General features: G+C 38.0%; 1 protein-coding gene across 3 annotated transcripts; it reads left to right on the top strand.

The window, feature by feature from the left end:
• Positions 1-1,389: 1,389 nt before the first annotated feature.
• Positions 1,390-18,461, top strand: LOC145782176 (spermatogenesis-associated protein 6-like). Of its 3 annotated transcripts, none has more exons than XM_082593943.1 (14): positions 1,390-1,525; positions 8,049-8,171; positions 8,886-8,991; positions 9,204-9,376; positions 9,635-9,751; positions 10,119-10,257; positions 10,747-10,922; positions 11,655-11,781; positions 12,965-13,015; positions 14,372-14,704; positions 14,856-15,024; positions 16,096-16,237; positions 16,747-16,823; positions 17,367-18,461. In XM_082593943.1, the coding sequence occupies exons 1-14, from the start codon at positions 1,475-1,477 to the stop codon at positions 17,515-17,517; spliced, it is 1,935 nt and encodes a 644-aa protein (XP_082450069.1). In that variant the 5' UTR covers positions 1,390-1,474; the 3' UTR covers positions 17,518-18,461. The 3 variants fall into 3 exon arrangements, with proteins under 3 accessions (XP_082450069.1, XP_082450070.1, XP_082450071.1); XM_082593944.1 differs by having other exon boundaries at positions 16,747-16,834; positions 17,367-17,503; XM_082593945.1 differs by lacking the exon at positions 14,372-14,704.
• Positions 18,462-19,511: the final 1,050 nt, after the last annotated feature.

The following is a 19,511-nucleotide window of genomic DNA, read 5'->3' on the forward strand; positions in this document are numbered from 1 at the left end:
TGGTTCATGTCGGTATCTCAGAAACTTGACGTGATAGAGAAAATCTGACTTCATATTTGAAATCAGCGCTCCAAATTCAGCTAAGAACACCTGTTTTCATGTTCTGTATAAAAAAAAATTTTTTTTGTTGACCAGTGTATTATTTATCCAACCCTTCAAGACTCATAAAACGCCGATTGCAGAAATGTCCCATAGCGAAGTAACTTCCACTCCTAGGTGCGTTGTCATTCATCATATCGCAATCAAGTTTTTCTTTTCAAGTTCTTCGTTGAAGTTTTGAAAGTGAAGTTCTTCGTCCTTTTTCTTATTCTTTTTGTTCGTGTTTGTCTGGAGGACTAAGAGGGTTGCCAAACTTTGGTCTTACCATTTAATTTTGAATGATTTATCTTTAAATTAATTAAGTTTATAGCTTGATCACATTGGAATTTTTTTATTAAAAGTGTCTTTTTAGTGTGTGTTGCATTTTTGCATATTTATTTATGGTTTGAAACAAGATTAATTTTGTGCGTCATGGAAATCGCGTATTAAAAGTATTTATGACGTAAATCATTTCGGTTACGCTTCAATTGTTTTGTTTGTGTTAAAACAGCCGGTTAATTTGATATATCCAAGTGAACGATTTAGATGTTAATCTCTGCATTTTGTCATCATTAGATTGAGTAAAGGGTGCCAGTATATATGAGTGTATTTTCTGCGTTATTACTTATTACTATTTATCCAATTAGCTTCTAACAACTACTTTAAATGGAAAAATCCACCTGAGTCAGTCAGTAATTTGAAATAAATTAATAGGTTTTTTTATGCACACTTGTTGGGAAAGCATGAAATATCATGATAATTCATTATTAAATTATGAAGATTTAATTATGAAACTGTAGCAAATATCGTATTGTGATTATTTTTTCTTGATTAGGAATATGCCTTCTGCCTGTCATGTGTGAAACATCTTATAACTTTTATGTTTGCACAAAATCGTACCAATCTTGGGATCTGGTATACAAGTCCCCCCCCCTCCCTTGGTAACTCATGACAAAGAGGAATTGACCAAAACATGTGGATTGAAGTGTGTGAACAGTAAAGCAAAGGTAAAGTAGTTTCACCCTATTTGTTTGGTCGAGTCCTGTCTTTGTCATGAGTTACCAGGGGGGGATACCAGCTCCCAATCTTGTAGTTTTTTTAATGTAGGTTCGGAATTTTGTTCAGATAAAATGCACTTTATTATTGTTATTAGTCAATTTCTATATAGGATCTTGGAAAAAGAAGATATTTTTTCTGCGATGTTGATTGTTTTGGAGGTACCGTATCATACCTATCACTTGTCTACCAAGCAATGCAGCAGGCTGACTTGTAACTGAAATATAAAAATATAACATAATATCATATTTTATAGTTGTAGTTAGTTTAAAGTGCCACATAATATTTCATGTGGAGTAAATTGCTTTTGTTCTAGCCTAGACTATTTGTATGTCAAGCCATGCCACGACGGAAAGCTTTAAAAGTCATTGCTGATGTTCATTTACATGCTGTAAGTACTAAAAATTCAACTATCATATATGCTGTAAAGCAATGTAATGGCAAAGTCATGATAAGATGGGTCTGCCTGGTCAAGCTTGAAGATAACATCAGTTTGAGACTATACTATTTAGTCCAGGGTTACCGTACCATACTCAACTACTCAACTAATGTTAACAAAGGTCCAGTTTGACAAATTGAATAATTTTAGCAGTCCGATGAATAAGTTATTTCACTCGCAATCACGAAAGTTAAACAATCTGTACCAAACCACTTTTTGAAGTAAAATGTAACTCGACATGGATTTTTGAGAAAGTGTTAGGGAGTCCGGGGGTCGAAGCCCCCAGAAACTAGGATAATCACAGTAAAAATTGCTCCCTACCAGTAGAAGTCTGTTAGAAAAGTGGCAATGAGGTTATTCTTCCAAAAGCTCCAGGTCTACCATCAACACCCAGAAGGTCCAGATTCGGACCGCGGTCCGCCAGTTGAGTAGCCCTGATCTAGTCCCATGATAAAAGATATTGCTGAACTCCTCCAATTGGCAGACTGAGATGGCTTGGACTTGTTCTCAGCACAAGCTTGATATTGCTGGTCAAATACAGGGACATTGTGGCACAGTGGAGTCTAAGCAGACCAAAGCTTGAAATAAACTTGTAAAGTCTGATATTTAATTCTGAACATGGACTCTACCAACTCAGTGTTCACTTTAGTTTATTTATTTTTGCTGGCAAATAAACAAAAATATGCAAAACACAATAAACACAAATAATTCATATAATAGGCCTACAAATAAAACGGTCACCAAAGTCAGCTGCCACCTAAACATATAAACAAAACACCAAAATTGAGGAACATAATGCATGGCTTGCAAGGATAGGAAGATTTTGCTCCCAACAACTACAGTACACAAGTCACACCCTCAATATGAGAATTAATTTGTGACCTGGATTATCAAAACTGTTTGATAATTTGATGATTGCAATGTCAGCTGATAATCAGTTTTATCTCAGTTGCAGCATATTGATTGATTGATTGAATCTTTGTCCTCGGACTGGGAAAGCTTCTTGCAGAGCTTAATCCTGGCAGTTTCGCATACTTGTAGAGGCTTTGAATCACTGACGCAGGGCCGGTCACCGAGATTGACAGAGTGAAGTTTCCCATTGTTGAAGTCTTGTTGCCGGGGAACTATTCCATCCATTAGATGCCGCTGAATGGAGAGCAGTCCTGAACGTGCGTTGCTCAAGCGGACACCCCGAGAGTCGAGCCAGCGCCGCTTGATCTTGAAGCTTCTTCGTTCCAGAAGTGACGCGCTAACCAATTGAGCTATCGGGGCGGACTTCTTAATATTTAACTATCCCTGTAGAGTAGACTACTTGCCATGATTTTTTATAAAGTTTTGCATGAATAAGGTGATCGACTCATTAGAGCCTATGATGAGCTCACCTGATGTTTTATATTTATGAAAACAACTTAAATATTTGAATTAAATGATATGAGATGTTCTACTGGTGCAACTTAAGCTAAACTATCACAAGATGTATACAGTGACAATCTGCTTTTATTCCGACGTTTCGTCAATCAGACACGACTGACTTCTTCAGGGGGCTAGACCAGGTAGTGACTACCTGTCTAGCATGGCAAAACACAGGACATATTGCTGAAAACAACTAAACATGCAAAATGAAAATTCAACTTCTGGACAAAAACTTATCGCGCGCAAAGTTTGAAATAAGTTAGAAAAAAGGGGGACTTAATTGCGATCAACAAGAAACTTAAATAAATATATAAATAAATAAATAACAAATATTTGAAGTGAATAAAAACGCAGAGGCTATATTTCCCACCTTTTCCCGTTCGTTAACGTGCTGGTAGGTTTATATCGATTTTTGTAGTTAGTATCTTTTTCGTCCCGGACGCGTTAATGACAAAAAATAAAATGATTGATTGATTGATTGATATCTAGTTAACATAGCCTCTGGAGTTGGGTGGATCAAAAAAAATGAATTTTTTGGTTCGGCTTAGTGCATCTGCCAAAAGTTGCAGTTTGGGCTATCTTTTACATTGGTAATTGAAAAAACATTTTTTGACCCCTATCCAAGAGCTCTCTAGTGGCCGTCGAGTCAAAATTCTTTAAATTGGCTATAATTTTTTTTTCTAGTAGGTGCAGGCTTGTGGTTTTGGTGTCTATCCCCACTAAATCAAGTCTTGGGAAGTCATTTCTGCAATCTAAAATCATCTATGGGCGAGCAAAATGACATCAGAGCCTTTATTCAGCAAAAATGCTTGAAAAAGTTTGAAATTTATTGTTTTTTTAACCTTTTGCAGTCCAAGTAGATCCCTGGGATACAAAATAAAATTATGTAATATGGTCCAACGTCACCCCTGGGATGATGTCTACATAGTGGTGATCAACAAGGTCCAAGCATCTCCGTGGGGTGCTTTTGAAAATCAGGAAATTTTGAAGAAAAAAAAAAATTGAACCTCAACGAACCAAAATCGGAAAAGAAATTTGGACCTCAAAAGGTTAAAAAAGTGCAAAGAAAAACAAATGCATAATGCTTCTAAAGGTATTGCTGTTAATACACAAAAGCAAACATATAAAAGCATACAATTACAGTATGAAGTTTTGCAAAAATGCCTTTAATTTATGCATCCAGTTATCCATAACATTACAGTAATGGACACAAAATGCACAACAACAGGTTCAGGCAAAATCAGTCTGTTAGTGTTTTGTTGAGGAGCTTATATCAAATCCTGCAGGTATATCTTTCTTAAAATCAATGATGACTGATAGCGACAGGACAGCCACAATAGACGGATTTGACTATTTCATTCGCACGATTCAGAAGGAAAGAAAATAGGATTCTGAGTACAAAAAAACGACAAAAATACTCTATAAAAGAAACACAAAAACTGCTTCTACTGTAGCTTCTCTGGTCAGCTTGTTTACATCACATCGGTGAAATCGTTGTGTCATGTATCTTTGAAGATTTAAAGCTAGAGGTTTCAAAATAACCAGAAATGAGCATCTTCATGAGACTCCGCAAGAACTGGGATTCTATTCCACAGTGGCCAACTGCTAAGTACACTGGATATCAACAGCTTTCTAGTAACAACACACAATCTCATTCAGAACCTCAAAGATGACGTTGTTCAATGTTCAACTTGCACAAAGCAAATTGTTCATTTGAGGCAACTATAAAGAACTTATGAACTTGTGCATTGCTTATATCAGTCCTGGTCTACAAAATGTGAAATTCTACCGTCCTGGGGCCACACACAAGGCCAGAGGGATGGCCAAATTGATTCATTCCTTTTAATTGGTGCTCCTGAAAAATCAAATAGCTAAGTTCCCTAAGGGAACTATCACATCAGTTCCACAAGTGGCTAAACTGAAAGATCTCATGAACTTTATTTCACTTGTCTACTGTACATACTGGTTTCGGTGTAGTGTTACTGTAGATGCTTCTTGGAACTGTTTGACTATGTACAAGAACATTCTCAGATACGGAGCAGTGCATAAGTTGATATCAGATGCTGCTAAACGTAGCTTCAAACGTCACTTTTGTTATCTCTCTGCTGAGATGGTACCACTGGCAATGTTCAGCTCTGAAGTTCAGGAAGAGGAAAAACGTCAGATGGCTGATGAACTTATACATGTAAAACCTACAGATCCTGTTTTTACACCAGCAGATCGGTTTGGCACTGGCTAGCTACAGGAAACCACGTTTTCCATCAGAAATCAATCTGGAATCAAAACTGACAGATTTTATCACAAAGGACTCTCGGTTCTTTTTCTCTGTTTTAGAGATAAATGATGATTTTCTTCCTTTATCAGTAGAGAAATGGTCTGAATCAAAGTCGTACCAGAAAGCTGTTTACAATGTAGGTTCCATCAATGTCACAAATGATGTGGCTGAACGTGGAGTTAAACTGAGGATTACCTACATAGTGCCAGAAATGAGGAACACTATCAAAAAACACTTTACAAATAGTGGAAGCCAACAGAAAAGACACACCTAATTTGAGAGAGAAAAAATGATCTATTTCTAGTGCAAAAGTAGAATTTTAGACCACTTCCGCTCGCTGAAGTTGTATTTTTAGCTATTCCAACTCGCAAAAAATGTGAATTCACAGAGAATATTCTTTTAATTCACTGTACAATAAATAGTCGCACACAGACGCACATGCATACATTTTATAAGTTTTATGCATATTATTTTGTTAAAACATGCAAATTCTGCTAAGCGTGAAAATAATTCCATATTTACTTAATGGCAAACCTGGAAATTTGAATGGGATGGTGGCCCACATAAACGTGCCCCAATTCTACTGATTTTTGGTCCAGCAAAGATTCTTGGCTAGTGGAAGAATCTCACAAATCTACAAGTCAATAGTACAAAAAAAGTAAAAAACAATGGGGTTGTGTGCACGCTACCCAGGATGTATTCAATGGGATGCTTATTCAGAAGCCAAATGCAAGTTTTGCCTCTAGTAAACATCGTATAAACTCAATTGAAAATAAACCATGGAAATAAACAATATCTAAAGCTGTGATAAATGCAATAGTTAAGTTTACACTTGGACCTCATATCACCACCACCTCGACCACCTCATTGGACTAGAGGCCAGTTTGCACACAAATGGTGATATACTACTATACTAGTGTGTTATACCTAGGTTACATTTTTTTTAGTATTTCATCCATAAAACTGCCCGAAATATCTAAAAATGCCATTTCTTCCCCATAAAATGCGTTGTTTAGAGCAAAAATGTCATTATGCAATTTTGGCTGCTCATGCATCATTTTAGACTGCAGAATTGACTTCCCAAGACTTGATTTAGTGGGGTTAGACACCAAAATCACAAGCCTACATCCACTAGAAAAAAAATTATAGCCAATTTAAGGAATTTTGACTCGACGGCCACTAGAGAGCTCTTGGATAGGGGTCAAATGGGGTCAAAAAATGTTTTTTCAAGAACCAATGTAAAAGATAGCCCAAACTGCAACTTTTGGCAGATGCACTAAGCCGAACACAAAAATTCATTTTTTTTGATCCACCCTGCTCTGGAGCTATATTCCCCAGTTTACTCAAGCAAGATTAAGCTTGCCTGTTTACTCGATCAAACAGTTGTGCAGTAAAGATCACATGCAATTTCTTTCGGCAAGCGTAGTCAATCCCTTTGGCCAACGAAAATTTACCAAGATATATAAATTCTCCGACTTCAGCGAAATAAAAAAATTTTCAATTATTTATACTGTTACAGCTGAAAGCAAGAAAAAAGCATTACTATCAATAAAGTTCTAAAAAAATGCTCCTGGTTAGTGTCAAACCTACGCCCTTTTTGGAATCTGAAACCGATGCAGTCGCCATGAGCCACAAACAGTCGAACATTCATGCTAACATTTGTCGAATTTAGAAGTTATAAACACAGTTTTTTTTGTTGAAAGAAGAAAAAGCGAGAAAAATTAGGTCATGCTTGAATGAACAGGGGCATATAGCCTCTTAGGCTATACAGTAAAATTTGCCTTTAGTAACACCTGAAGAGACCGCGGAAAAAGTGTCACCATAACCGAAGTGTCACTATAGCCGAATTCTACTCAACTGTTGCGTATGCAAACGGGACTTTGCATCAGGTGTCACTATAGGCGAAGTGTCACTATAGCCAAAGTCACTATAGGGCTAGGCGAATTCTACTGTATTTACAATATATGGTAAGAATAGCCACTGCAAATAAAAAAGTATCAATAACCTCTCATGTACATGTAGCATTGTAGCTCCACACAAAGTCTCTCTACTCTCATTTCATCGGGCTGTGGAGATCCATAAGATCGAAACATTGGCCATTGTCTGGAGTTAACAATTATGTCTTTTTAGACATTTTCTTTAAACTAATAAAAAAGAGTTAAAAGTTATATAATTTCACTTTGTGTGGAGCTTCATGTACTTGGGAGGTTACTGATATTTTTTTATTCTTTTGTTGATTTATGCACATCAGTTTGTATCCTCTGTGAATCCTTCTCTTGTATCATGGGCCAGTCCAATAGTTGTTTGCTGGTACACTCAGGCTTCTTTTTCTTTGAGTTTAAAATTTTTTATTGACCAAAGTGAATTTGCTCATATCTATCTTTATCCTTTTTTTTTAATATTTATAATTTGCTAATGGCTTACCTATGTATATAATCTTACTTTGAATATCAACTGAGTCATGTTTTGTCTATTTGTGTTTTGCCTTTCATTTGTGATTATTTCAGATATATTATACATATACTGTATTCCATAACAGTCAAGTGATGTGTTATATCAGATTTAATTTAATTTTTTCCATTGATAACATTGTAGCTTATTATATTAATGTGATGCATGTTAACAACAAAGTACATTCATGCTGAAGCTTTATCTTACAAAATTATCTTCTTTAAAATAATATGTACGCCGTACGATACATCATATGTTTGACAATGCATTTATTAGTTGGGACTCACAGAATTGGTAATGTTTAGGCATTGCTTGAAACTTTTTTTTAAATTGCAGACTACATGTCCCGGAGTCTTTCTTCCTGGACAACAGGATGTCTACATTTGTGTTGAACTTTTTGGTCAAATAAAAAGAACACAATCAACATCACCAGTGTTTCCATTCTTGTTTCATGAAAAAGTAAGACTTGTTGATATTTTTGCATCATATTGCTCTACATTGCAGAATAGATAAGTGTACATTTTTGCATATTCCCATTATTATTATTTTTGTCTTTTCATATATATTCTGCTATTTTGTCTGCATTTAGTCACAATTGGTAGCTCCCATAGCCTACTTCACTCCAAGGCTTTGAGCATTGGGATATGACAGGACCTATCCTGGTTCTCATTGTATCAAGCCTTCAGCACTAACAAGAGCTGTATGGCTAGCTCCTTTTTGGTACCTTTTTTTATTCAGGAATCCCTCTGCTTGAATGGAGTTAATGCTGTAGATCAAGTGCTGTTTTTTTAAATTCTGGTTTGACTCCTGGTTTAAGTTGGTTCTTGAAAAACACCACTCATCTCTACCCAGCGAGTAATGCATTGGGTGGGCATAGTTGCTGAACAAAAGGTAGCCTGAGAGAGAAGAACTCGCCATCTTGCTCTCATAAATACTGAAGACTTAGTATAATGAGAACCTCATCTTCTCATTCCCTGAAACTCAGTTACTAAGTATGGGACCTTCACTTCAGTCATAACTTTAAGTAACTTAATTATGACAATGCCAAATGAGCAGTAAAAAACATTATTTCAATTATTTTAAATTTATTTTTGTTTACAATTTTAAGAGTTTTGTTTTAACAGGTAGTTATACTGTAACTGCATATCATTCATCACCATTGTATCTTTTTAGCTGCGCTTCGACAAAGTATTCAGCCACTGCACTGACCCTGTTCAGGTTGCATCGGCTCTTGAGGGGGAAAGTCTTCGTGTGAAACTTGTTCAATTGACCTATCCAGGTATGCTGTGATATCATTTTTAAAGTATTTTTGTGTACTAATGCTTGTCATGGTTGGAGGTGTAATGCTATATACAAACCAGTGCTATTCTGTCACAAGTATGAAATGTGTAGCTTAGTATCAAAACAGTTAAAGTAAAATGTTATGTGAAGCAATTTTTTCCATAAATTTCTAGAAAAATATCATGATTAAGTTTCTAGTGCTTTTTGCAGAAGGAGAACTGCTTGCTACATATGAAGACAATACAAGAGACTTTCTGTTCCCAACTCCACGTGTATGCCCTTCTTACCCGGGTGTCGACAGAGAAGTTTTACTACAACGTTCCTCTAGCTTTCCCGGTATAGCCCCAAAACTAGAATTTTCATCAAGAACAGTCATTAAAGAGGTATACCAATGGTTCCAGTTCAGATTCGTTTTTGAGAGATTTTCTATTGTGACATTATTTTTTTTGTTGTTGACAAATTAAAGTTAAGGCCTAAAAATGTTATTGTCACCATAAAAGTATTTTTTGCCACTTTTGAACTTTATTGTGAACATTATAGCCCACATCCTTTTTCACTGATTACTGAAAAACGATTCGAGTTCGCATGTAGCCTACGAAAAAGCAACTAAGATATTTGAAACTTCATTTTCTCAAAATCAGGTAACTTCTGTGAGCAGTGGAAGTCATTCAGCCAGAAGTAAAAAGAACAGGCTTAAAATGGAAAATGATTTTGATTCTTACAAATCTTCCTGCTGTGCTACGTACGCAACACGCGAGGTATAATTTTGCTTTCGAACCAGAATCAAGGTTCAACAGTAAGCAGTTTTGGATTTTGCAAAAGTGGCATTTTTTTGCACACATTCATGCAGAGATCAATTAATTTTTAAGATGTTTATAAACCGGCAGGGTGGTTGTTTGAACGATGATGTATTGGTACACGCCACGTCGCCACATTTCCATATTATATGAAGGCTTATGCAGTACATGCAAACAAAGACTGCTTCCATACATCGCATTTACCACCAATTGTTTAACCTTCTACAAGTCATAGTACATCCAAGCTAGGTCATTTTATTCAACGAAAACTGGTGTTTCAAACAATTGTGTTAAATAAATAAACTTTTTATTCACCTTTTTATTACAGTCTGCTTCACCTGTTAAATCCTCCGTACCTCATCAAACCAATAATCGCTCTTCATCGAGTAAGAGGAAAACGAAACCCCGTTTATCATCTTCCCCTGCACGTGGAAGAGCTCGCAGCAGACCAGCAAGCGCCAACCGAGGTGCGATTGTTCTACAATTGTATTAAAAAGTTAGCTGCACAGTCTTGGCTTTCAAATTTCGTCATCTCCAACGATAATGTTGGTTGCTAGACTTCAAAGATATATTGTCGGCTGCACGGCCAAGTGGTGAGAACCCTGGTACGACACTCGAAAGGGCGCCGGTTCGACACCGCTCAAGAGTATGTGGCTGTGTCGTTGAAAGGATATTTAAAGGCATGCCTGAGTCACTTGGTAGTGGATATGAAGGTTGGCTTCCTTGCCTTCCCATCCAACACCATTTCTTCATTTTAAGATGTTTTTCTTAGCCAGTTCAAGGATTAAATAACTCTGTCCATAGACGAATTGATATTCTTATTTTTCTTTTTCAAAAACTAATATTGCAATTTTTAAGCAAATCCACTTGCAGAGTCTATGATTAGCAGGAAAGCACTCACGATTTTTCCCGTTGTTTCAATCCAGATTGCAGTCATTGCACTCAATGTCTTTCAGATTCAACCAAGTTGGGATACGAACAGCCGACCATCTCATCGCTGTCTCGTTCACCGTCTCCGTATACCAGAAGGAGAATGGCTCAGCTGTCAATCAAAGACCCATTCGATTCTGCTGTGAAAGAAAAGCCTTTCAAAACTGACCTGGAAGAACGGCCAAATTTTGTTGTGAGAAAGGTAGGATTGCATGGTTTTCTGTGAATTCTCATTCACGTAGATTTAGTGGCTCTCAAAAGTTTGCCCGCATGCTTACAAATGAGTGTATAAAATATAATCACAAGAACCCACAGTCACAGATGTATATGATAAGTCACGTTTGCTCCCCTACTATATTACTTAACGGTTCAACTTTTGCTGCCTGCTTCAGGTTTTGCTGCCAGCTTCAGGTTTTGCTGCCAGCTTCAACTTTTGCTGCCAGATTTAGGTTTAATTTTTCTACAACGATAATAATTCAATTGACTGGGAAAAGCAGTGGTCTAGAGCTCTGTGGCGTGACATAGTGGTGTGATACCGATAAGCCCATGTCAACATGCAAGAAAAAGAGCCCAACCTCATGGGCGAAACACGTGTCTATCGCTGTCAATTTACACTTGGCTTTCGAGAAAAAGCTCTCTTTATTGGCATGTTGGTTCATGGCACGTTGCAGAGGGTGACATTTTTCTTTGAAAAGAAAAGAAAAAAAGATTGCCATTTGAAATGGATCTAATTGAAAAAGATTTTTTAGGGTGCTTAAAGTTCTAAGCATACCCTAGCATGACGAATCGGACCTAAGTTTAATCGATGGAAATCGTTTGTATTATTTTGAGAAATGTTGGATCTTTTTTATCACAAATCATACAACTTCAGTCCCAATGGTTTTGAATGGTAACTCTCTGTTGCTCACACACTTACCATCTACCTATTCTGCAGGTTCTGAATGATGGTCTATCATACAACAGAAGTCCCCCAGACCTGCCCCGTGTCTCCCCCCACCGACGCACCACATCTAAGTCACCTACCAACCGAACACATTCCCCTTCGAAAAGAAAGCAGACACGTAAGCGTTGTCTTATAAAGTGCAAATTCTTATACCCAAACAGCAAATGTCGTTTTTACATTGATTCAACGTCTACAGACGTTGATTCAATGTAAAAAGTGACTGATTTTTCTGTCTCAGTATGTGCAATGTGCATCACACAGCAATAGTCGGCTAGACAGCCTGATGGGAACCCTGGTACGACGCTTGAAAGGGCGCTGGTTCGACACTGCTCAACAATCCTTCCTTACCTCCTGCTACTAGCGTTCTCAAGCGACGATACATTTACCCTTTGGCGTGACTTTCTCTATCAAAGTGTAAATTTTATAAAGAAGAAAATCTGCATTCTAAATGTCCAAAAGTTGACTTGAAAAGGCGGATGGAGCGAATTTTTTCTTTCGGTAGTTGGCAAGGGGTAAACGAGAATGAACAGGTTGAGAGAACCTGTGTGCCACGATTTTGTAGTAAAATTCAGTGCTAAGCTAACCAATGACCACACTCCGTGTTAAGTTAGCATCCTTTTGGTTAATGGTTGTTAGTGTCACGTTACTAGATATCATATTCCTAACGTAAACCGCCCTTACAATGAAGATCCAAGTCGATTTCAAAGTAGAACGGTCTTCTATTGTTTGAGAGGTGTCTACTGTTTCGGTCACTCACTTCTTGTATTTGCCATAGAAATACGCCCGATTGTTATTGTTGTTACTTTCGTTATTTTGAAGGTATTTATCCACTTGTAGTGACAGAGCGTCTGTTGTGTTTCACATGAAACCAAAACAGCATTTTTCAAACACCAGCGAATTGCCATGATTGCGTTGTCGTTTCAGACGAACTTTCACCAGTATTCCGAAAATCGCTATTTACAAAGCATAAACCCACTGCTAAAAAAAACTATTCTTCTATGCCAGGCTATCATTCTTAGGCAAAAGTTTTTCAAAATCGTACTTGGTTGAGTTTACGCTGCAAACGCATATATTCGATCAATTTTAAGAAAAAACGTTCTGGAAACGAGCAAGGGCGAAAAGTAGTACAACTTACAGATTTGTAAAATACTCTTACATCGAAAGCGAGGTGGTAGCCATCAAGATTACTACACTTATTGATTTGATATTACCGGTGTACGATTTTTTTATATATTCACCTCAGTGACATTCGAATACATGCATCAGCGTTGTGATTGTAAAGTTTGTTTGTTTTTTTTCAGCTGGACCTCCGAGCCGGTACCGCAGAAGAGCAAGAGACTATGACAGTGACGGTGAGAACGATTATACGACGTTGTAGCAACGTCTTCTTTGTATAAGTCTATTGGAAAGGCGTTTGACGCTAGACTTGAGTTTATTTTGGTTAAATATCGTTGAAAATATTTGTTTGCCCGTGCCAACGTTATCGAGAGTGGGTCATAATGGAAGTTTGCGGCTGGCTTATCAACCAAGTCGTGTTTGTTCAAACAAGAATTTCAGAACGGCAGATAGTAGTTAATGCTTGTAATATTGCTGCGTATGCCACGATCCGAGCTACCGACAAGTACGTTTACAAAACACATGGATTTTCGGTTTATCCGTATTAGGCTTAAAAGATGTATGAAGATTAAGATTTTATTTGGAAAACCCGTTTTTGCAGAAACTTTACCGTTTCACTTCTCTGCTACAAACGGATTTTCTATTCCCGCTAAAGAAAAAAAAAATCTTTGCAGACGTTAAATCAATGTAAAAAAGTTTTGTTTAAGTTGACGATGTTTTAAGTCTGTTTTTTTTTAAATGCATCGAAAGAAAAAAAGTTTCATGTAAACTAGTTTATAGATAAATATGCCCACACAAGGATTGCTGCTATGTTTGCAGTGAAAATTATGTGGAAGTAATCGTTTGTTCGATAACTTATTAGTGAAAAAGGCGGAAAACTTTGTCTACCTTTCTATACAGTAGTTTTATTGTTTTTACGCTGTTTTAACGTTTAAATATTTTAGATAGACTTAAGTTTACCCACGAGTGCCAGTGCAGCATTTTAAGGAGTCACATTTTTCAAAAGAAGATATGAAAGGTGTTATTAAAAGCACAAATGGCTTCTTAAAAGTTAGCAATGTGAATAGGTTTTGTTATGTTTAGAGTAATTGTTGGTTTCATAATAGCCAGACAGCAAATCAACTGTTTCTTACATTGATACAGTGTAAAAAAAACGGATGATTTGTTGTCTGGAGATACAGTGGGCCGATAAGCTTGGCGTTTGTGTTTCAATCTCTTTCAACGTTTGATAAACGTAACTTTACCAGTTTTGTTGTTTCATGGATTACATTCCACCGCATTGTGATAAATCCCGTTTTGTGGTAAAAAACACAAACCGAAAAGTGTTTGAAAATTTAGTTTAAGCCAACGAGTGTGATAATTTATCGGAGACGTTTTGGATCTACCTAAGATCAATGTCAACATTGCAACAAGGTGAATTGAACGATTTTACAACTGCATAAAGCCTCTTCATTGTCAGTAATCCGCAATCCAATTGCCATTGCACGTGCTGAGGCTGCTAAATGTTACTTTCGGATTGAACATTTCATGACATTGGATCTGCGAAACATTGTTAATTTTACAGCGCTTACAATGACAATAGTTTCTTTTAGATTTCGACGATGAAAGCGGAGAGGGGCGGTTAGGTTTTCCCTCCAACCAAGTTCAAACGCTTGTCGGTCCTTTATCGGCCTACGACAGATACGACAATCTTAAATCGGCTTACTATCGGCCTATCACGCCTGAGTGCTGCCTTGCTAGGAGAACCGACTCCTCCAACACGGACCTCAAGTCGTTCTTAAAGGATCGGGAAACAAAGAGAGATGTCGAGTACGAGCGGTCAGGAGGTGCACGTTTTTCAAAGGAAAGACGCAGAAGTAGTTCCGCTAGAGGGAAGGAGAGAGACAAAGGCAGTAGAAAGCTAGCCAGTCGAGTTTCGTTTAAAAGCAAGTACAGTCTTTTTGAAACAGTACGATTGCTTTGACAACAAATAAGTTCTTTACCAAATCAAATACTCAACATAGATAGAATAAAATCGCGTTTTGGATAATTACAGTCATCGTGAAAGCTGAATAAACGTTGCTTGTTTCTTCACAGACACAACCGAATTGATAGAAAGCTCTGTGCCTTACCAACGTCACAGGAGTCCTGGACGCGGAAAATCATCCGCTAGGAGCGCTACAGAGTCGACTCCTCGGCCGATCACGCCCCGCCGCGACCTTTCCTTCTCTCGGGCCGACCTTGACCATGACCCTGCAGCCACAAGGTAACCCTAACCCAGTCATGATGCCCAAGTGCCCTGCTGCCCAGGCGAGCGACCCAACAGCCATTTCTGTTTGCACATCAGAGATTTAAATCGTTTGTTTATATAAGAGATTGCGTTTTGACACGGCCTGCCTTTCATGTCACATCTTTAGCAAATCGTAAGGTAAAGGAAACAACTTTGTTTCTGTTTGTGTTACTACAAGCTTGTCGAGTGGGTCACTACAAAGCACCGTGGGTAAGGACTCAGCTCGTTTGTTTGATCTTCCATTAAGGTTCAGGCCTTGTTTGCCCACGACTCACCTCACAAACTGTTGGCACAACGATTCATTTTTCATAATGTCGTGTTCTAGTTTGGAAAACTACTTCAACGCCGCGTTTGTGTATGATCCACAATATTGTTAATGCAACGTTGACTGACGTTTTTTCAACGGCAGTCTGGATACTTTTAACTTGGTCATTCTTGTCTCAATTTATCTACATTTTTAAAGTAACATTTTCTTCTAGCGATGATTTTGAGCGTGTGAAAATTTCTTCACCTGTCTTACTCAATCATAACTCGTCATGTTATCACGTCATATGCGTTCCAACATTAGCATCCAATCAGTAGAGCTTAATTTAACCATGTTAAGCTTTTAGGTAACATAAAATAATGTAAAAATAACGCAGTCGAATGCGCGTGAGATTGTTGGCTAACGCTCGATGCTTCTTTAACTGAACCAATCTGCGATTTTATCAAGACGAGTCTCTATGCTCGTCGGGACACTGTTAGTCTGTCGATCTTGCTCCCTTTGTCCTTGACAGACGAGCGGACAACACAAACATTCACGAATGACAAAGGTTTTGTGTCTGGCTCGCACAGCAGATCCCATTTTATCACCATCGGCTGTCAAGCGTAAAACGTCTCAAGTATTTCCCTGTGTTTTTAGAGCTTGTCCTTTCATTGAAAAACAACGGTTTTCTGTTGTACTCTTGAAAAGAAGCTTTTTATTTATGCAATTTTAGTTGTTTAAAAAACGTTTAATCAGCAAAAATTGACATCTTTTTGATGAAATCTTTCAACTTATGCATTCAGAACGAGCGGCTTGGATGCTGATTCCGTGCTCAATCGTAAACCTCTGAGTGAACGTGTGAGAACCGGGGAACCGTCGCCGTACGAGAAGATACGCGACCGAGTACGAAATCTATTGACTTCCCCCAGAGCCAATCAGATCGTGGTAAGCATGTTTTGCTTGCTTGGAATACAACAAACTATATGCTATGTGTGTTTTTTATGGAACGTATTAGTTGTGCAACCCAGACAGCATTTTGCATTGTGCACGTTGTCAATGTTGTGAACATTGGAGCCTACACCTATGTTGTGTGAACTTATTATGTTGTAATTTTTGCACGAGGTTTTTCTCACAAACACAACTGGCCAACCGTTTCTTGTGTTGCTCTCACGTTGAAACGCCATGAAACACATCTTGTATCGACATCAAATTCTTCAATGTCGATTTTAAAAGAGCCAAAAGAACCAATTTGAGATCAATCTATCTGATTCACTGAGAAGTGTGAGAAACCGCGTCAGCCCTCCATTCAATCAGCAACTCAGTTTTTTTACGATTTAAAATCTGCAGAGACTGAATCGATCCAAAAAAGGAAATACTTACTAGTTAGGTATGTCATAATAACGTTCAGGGGTTCAGATGTAACGTTTCAATAAAATCTCGTTCGTTTTCCTCAGGACGATTCGGTGGCGGAAGCGAATGAATGCTACTGGAGACGACGCAGCCGATCTCCTTCCCCGCGATCCACACCGAGGTACTAGCCAGGTGGGCTGCGCTGTCGTCTAGATTAAGCCGCCCCTACTCTGTCAGCGGTGATTGTGTATTTTGACACGGATCGTGATTTTTGGTCAATTGTGAAAATGGCCGATGTTTGGAATACCACCCTCTAATTTTATAAGCCTATTTTTCTCAATTAAAAGATATGTCCTCTATTGTAATTAAGGAGATGTGAGGATTTGTAAAGTCGCTAAGACCCCGATCGAACGAAAATGGAAGACGCCATACTCGAGTTTTCCCCTTGTTTGGGTGAAACTCGAGTATAATAATTATAATATTAATCGTGTTTTATTTTGCATCCATTGTGACAAACATACTCTACACTGCTATCATAAATGCAACACAACAGACAAAAAGAAGCAGCGAAGGGACATATAGTCTTCCAGTCAGCTGCTCCCATAATTTTAACATACCATTATGAATCTTGCCAAGCCTAACCCGCTTACTCTGGAGCGGTGTCGAACCAGTGTCCTTTCGAAGATCAATAATAACCTAGATATTCAACTTGTTTTCTGACCAGATCTACAGTCAACGTTCCGCTGGGTAATGGAGAGTATTGGAGCGAACTCACCAGTGAGATGGTTGGACGATCCCACCGTCGTGTGTTTGAAGAAAGCATGGACAAGATATACGACGGCATTTACCATGACATGCGGCGTGATAACACATGAATATTACCGTTTCCAAATTTCCACCCTAGACGTTATGTGTATTCCAACTTGTTCAGGAATTACGCGAGCCTTGATGACGCACGCCTATAAAGCGCTGACGTAAAGAAAATGTAATTTCACGTCGCGATCTTTTGATGAATTTTGGAAGTATTTTACGCAAAACAACGCCTTCTTCAAACATTTGTCGTTCAATTTGAACTTCGCTTTTTGAATGTCAAGGGGGTTATCAACTCTAAAGCCGTTATTTCAAGTTTCCCTCTGTAGTTCGTCTATGTGCGTAACCTGTTAGCGTTTATTTTATAAATCCATCTTCAAAGTGACAAGACCTCGTGTGAAACGTGATACACACCTTCTGTTTCATTATGGCTAGTTCATCTTCGCGCTATAAAATTGATGTTTGTGCTTTTATAATTCTTTGATGTCATTTTACTTGTGTCTTTGAAGCACCTGATGTAGACCGCTTCGGCTAACCACATAGAGCGGACATTTTTAGGCCATTTGGCAACCGTTGTCACAATATATAGATTATTTTTCTACCGCTGTTTGTGTAGTGCAGTGAACTGATGTCTATGTACGTTTGTGTTTAGAAACATTTATATCTGCATAGTTCAACGTGTCGTAGTTGATTTCAATGTTGATACATGTCCAACAAAATCTGGTTTTTTGCATTGTTTTGACGTTCCCTAATCGTTGAAACAATGCAAGAACTTCCTACATGACATGTCCCTGCCAGCAAATCAACCACTATTTACATTGATTCAACGTCTGTAAACGTTGAATCAATGAAAAAAACTGATTTGCTGGCTGGGGTGTTATTGGAAAACCGTTTGTGCTGCTATTAGATTAATCTTCGTCATTATCAAAATTGTTCCAATTCTAGTTTTGACTGGTATTGGTAGTTTTTTATGACGTCGCTACAAATTTGAAATAAAAGTCAGAAAGTGTGTTGTTGTGTTTTTAGTGCCTTCTCTGCCTTGAAGCAATAGACTAGCGGTCGTTATTATCGTTTTTTACTTGCTCATGTTATGCCACTTCACTTTGGGGTGATATTGAAGTGCAACATTCAAGCACTGCTCTGCGCACATTCATCTTGTGAACAACCGTGAGAGACCTTTCACTTTGTTCGAACCACCTATTGTCGCTTTCGGCCAGTGAGATTTATCTTAAATAACTAACCCTCAGGACCACTTTTGCGTCAAACACAATTTTGATGGCCTTGGTTCAACCAGTAGAAGCATTTCGCATCTAATTTGTATTTTGGTGCATAGCCACACTTTCGTGCTTCGGAGGAATTTGGTAATTTAATCACATTAGTTTCTGTGTGGATGACCCTGATCAGTTTCTGACATCTTGGAAGGTCCGCGCATCTTTCACTCATCTTTCCAGCTTCCTTGATTTAATAGACTTTTTCACAATGGATCAGTAGTTCTCAAACTGCGTCGCGACGCCCTGGTGCGTCGTTTCACTTTTCCAAGGGCGTCACAGAATAGTTTAGTTTTGTGGCTGAACTCGGTTTATTTTATAAAAATTAAGTTAACCCTTTGAGGACTGCTGGAACACATGTGTCCCATGCACTTAGCCGATTACACCGCAATTAACTAAAAAAATGCCACTGCTGATACCCTATAAAGGTAGCATTGGATGTCTATCCTTCAAAATAAATAATAAAAAAACTGGAAACTCTGAATCATTTTTTTTTTTCGGTGTTATTTCAGTTTGAAAACAGTGCAGAGTTGAGGTTGCAAGTACATTTTTTCCCTTCAAATTTGGGAAGCATATTTGGGCAACATTTGTCCAAGCTCCAATCAAAATTTGCAAAATACTTTCCGGAAAATTTTTCAAACTACGAATGGATTCGTGATCTTTTCGTAGTAGGAAATCCGCAAATTTTTGGATTCAATGAATGACGATTATCCAGGTTTGGCGAAAGAAAGCACTGCGAACTATTATCCCATTCGCCACGTCGTATTTATGTGAAACAAGAGTTTCTGCCT

The sequence above is a fragment of the Aplidium turbinatum genome, chromosome 13 (assembly GCF_918807975.1).
Source record: "Aplidium turbinatum chromosome 13, kaAplTurb1.1, whole genome shotgun sequence".
Lineage (NCBI taxonomy): Eukaryota > Metazoa > Chordata > Ascidiacea > Aplousobranchia > Polyclinidae > Aplidium > Aplidium turbinatum.

Coding starts and splice junctions, on each gene's coding strand:
- LOC145782176 (XM_082593943.1), top strand. CDS start 1,475: ATGCCACGACGGAAAGCTTTAAAAGTCATTGCTGATGTTCATTTACAT. Junction 8,172..8,885: donor CATTCTTGTTTCATGAAAAA/GTAAGACTTGTT, acceptor GTATCTTTTTAG/CTGCGCTTCGACAAAGTATT. Junction 9,752..10,118: donor CTACGTACGCAACACGCGAG/GTATAATTTTGC, acceptor TTTTTATTACAG/TCTGCTTCACCTGTTAAATC.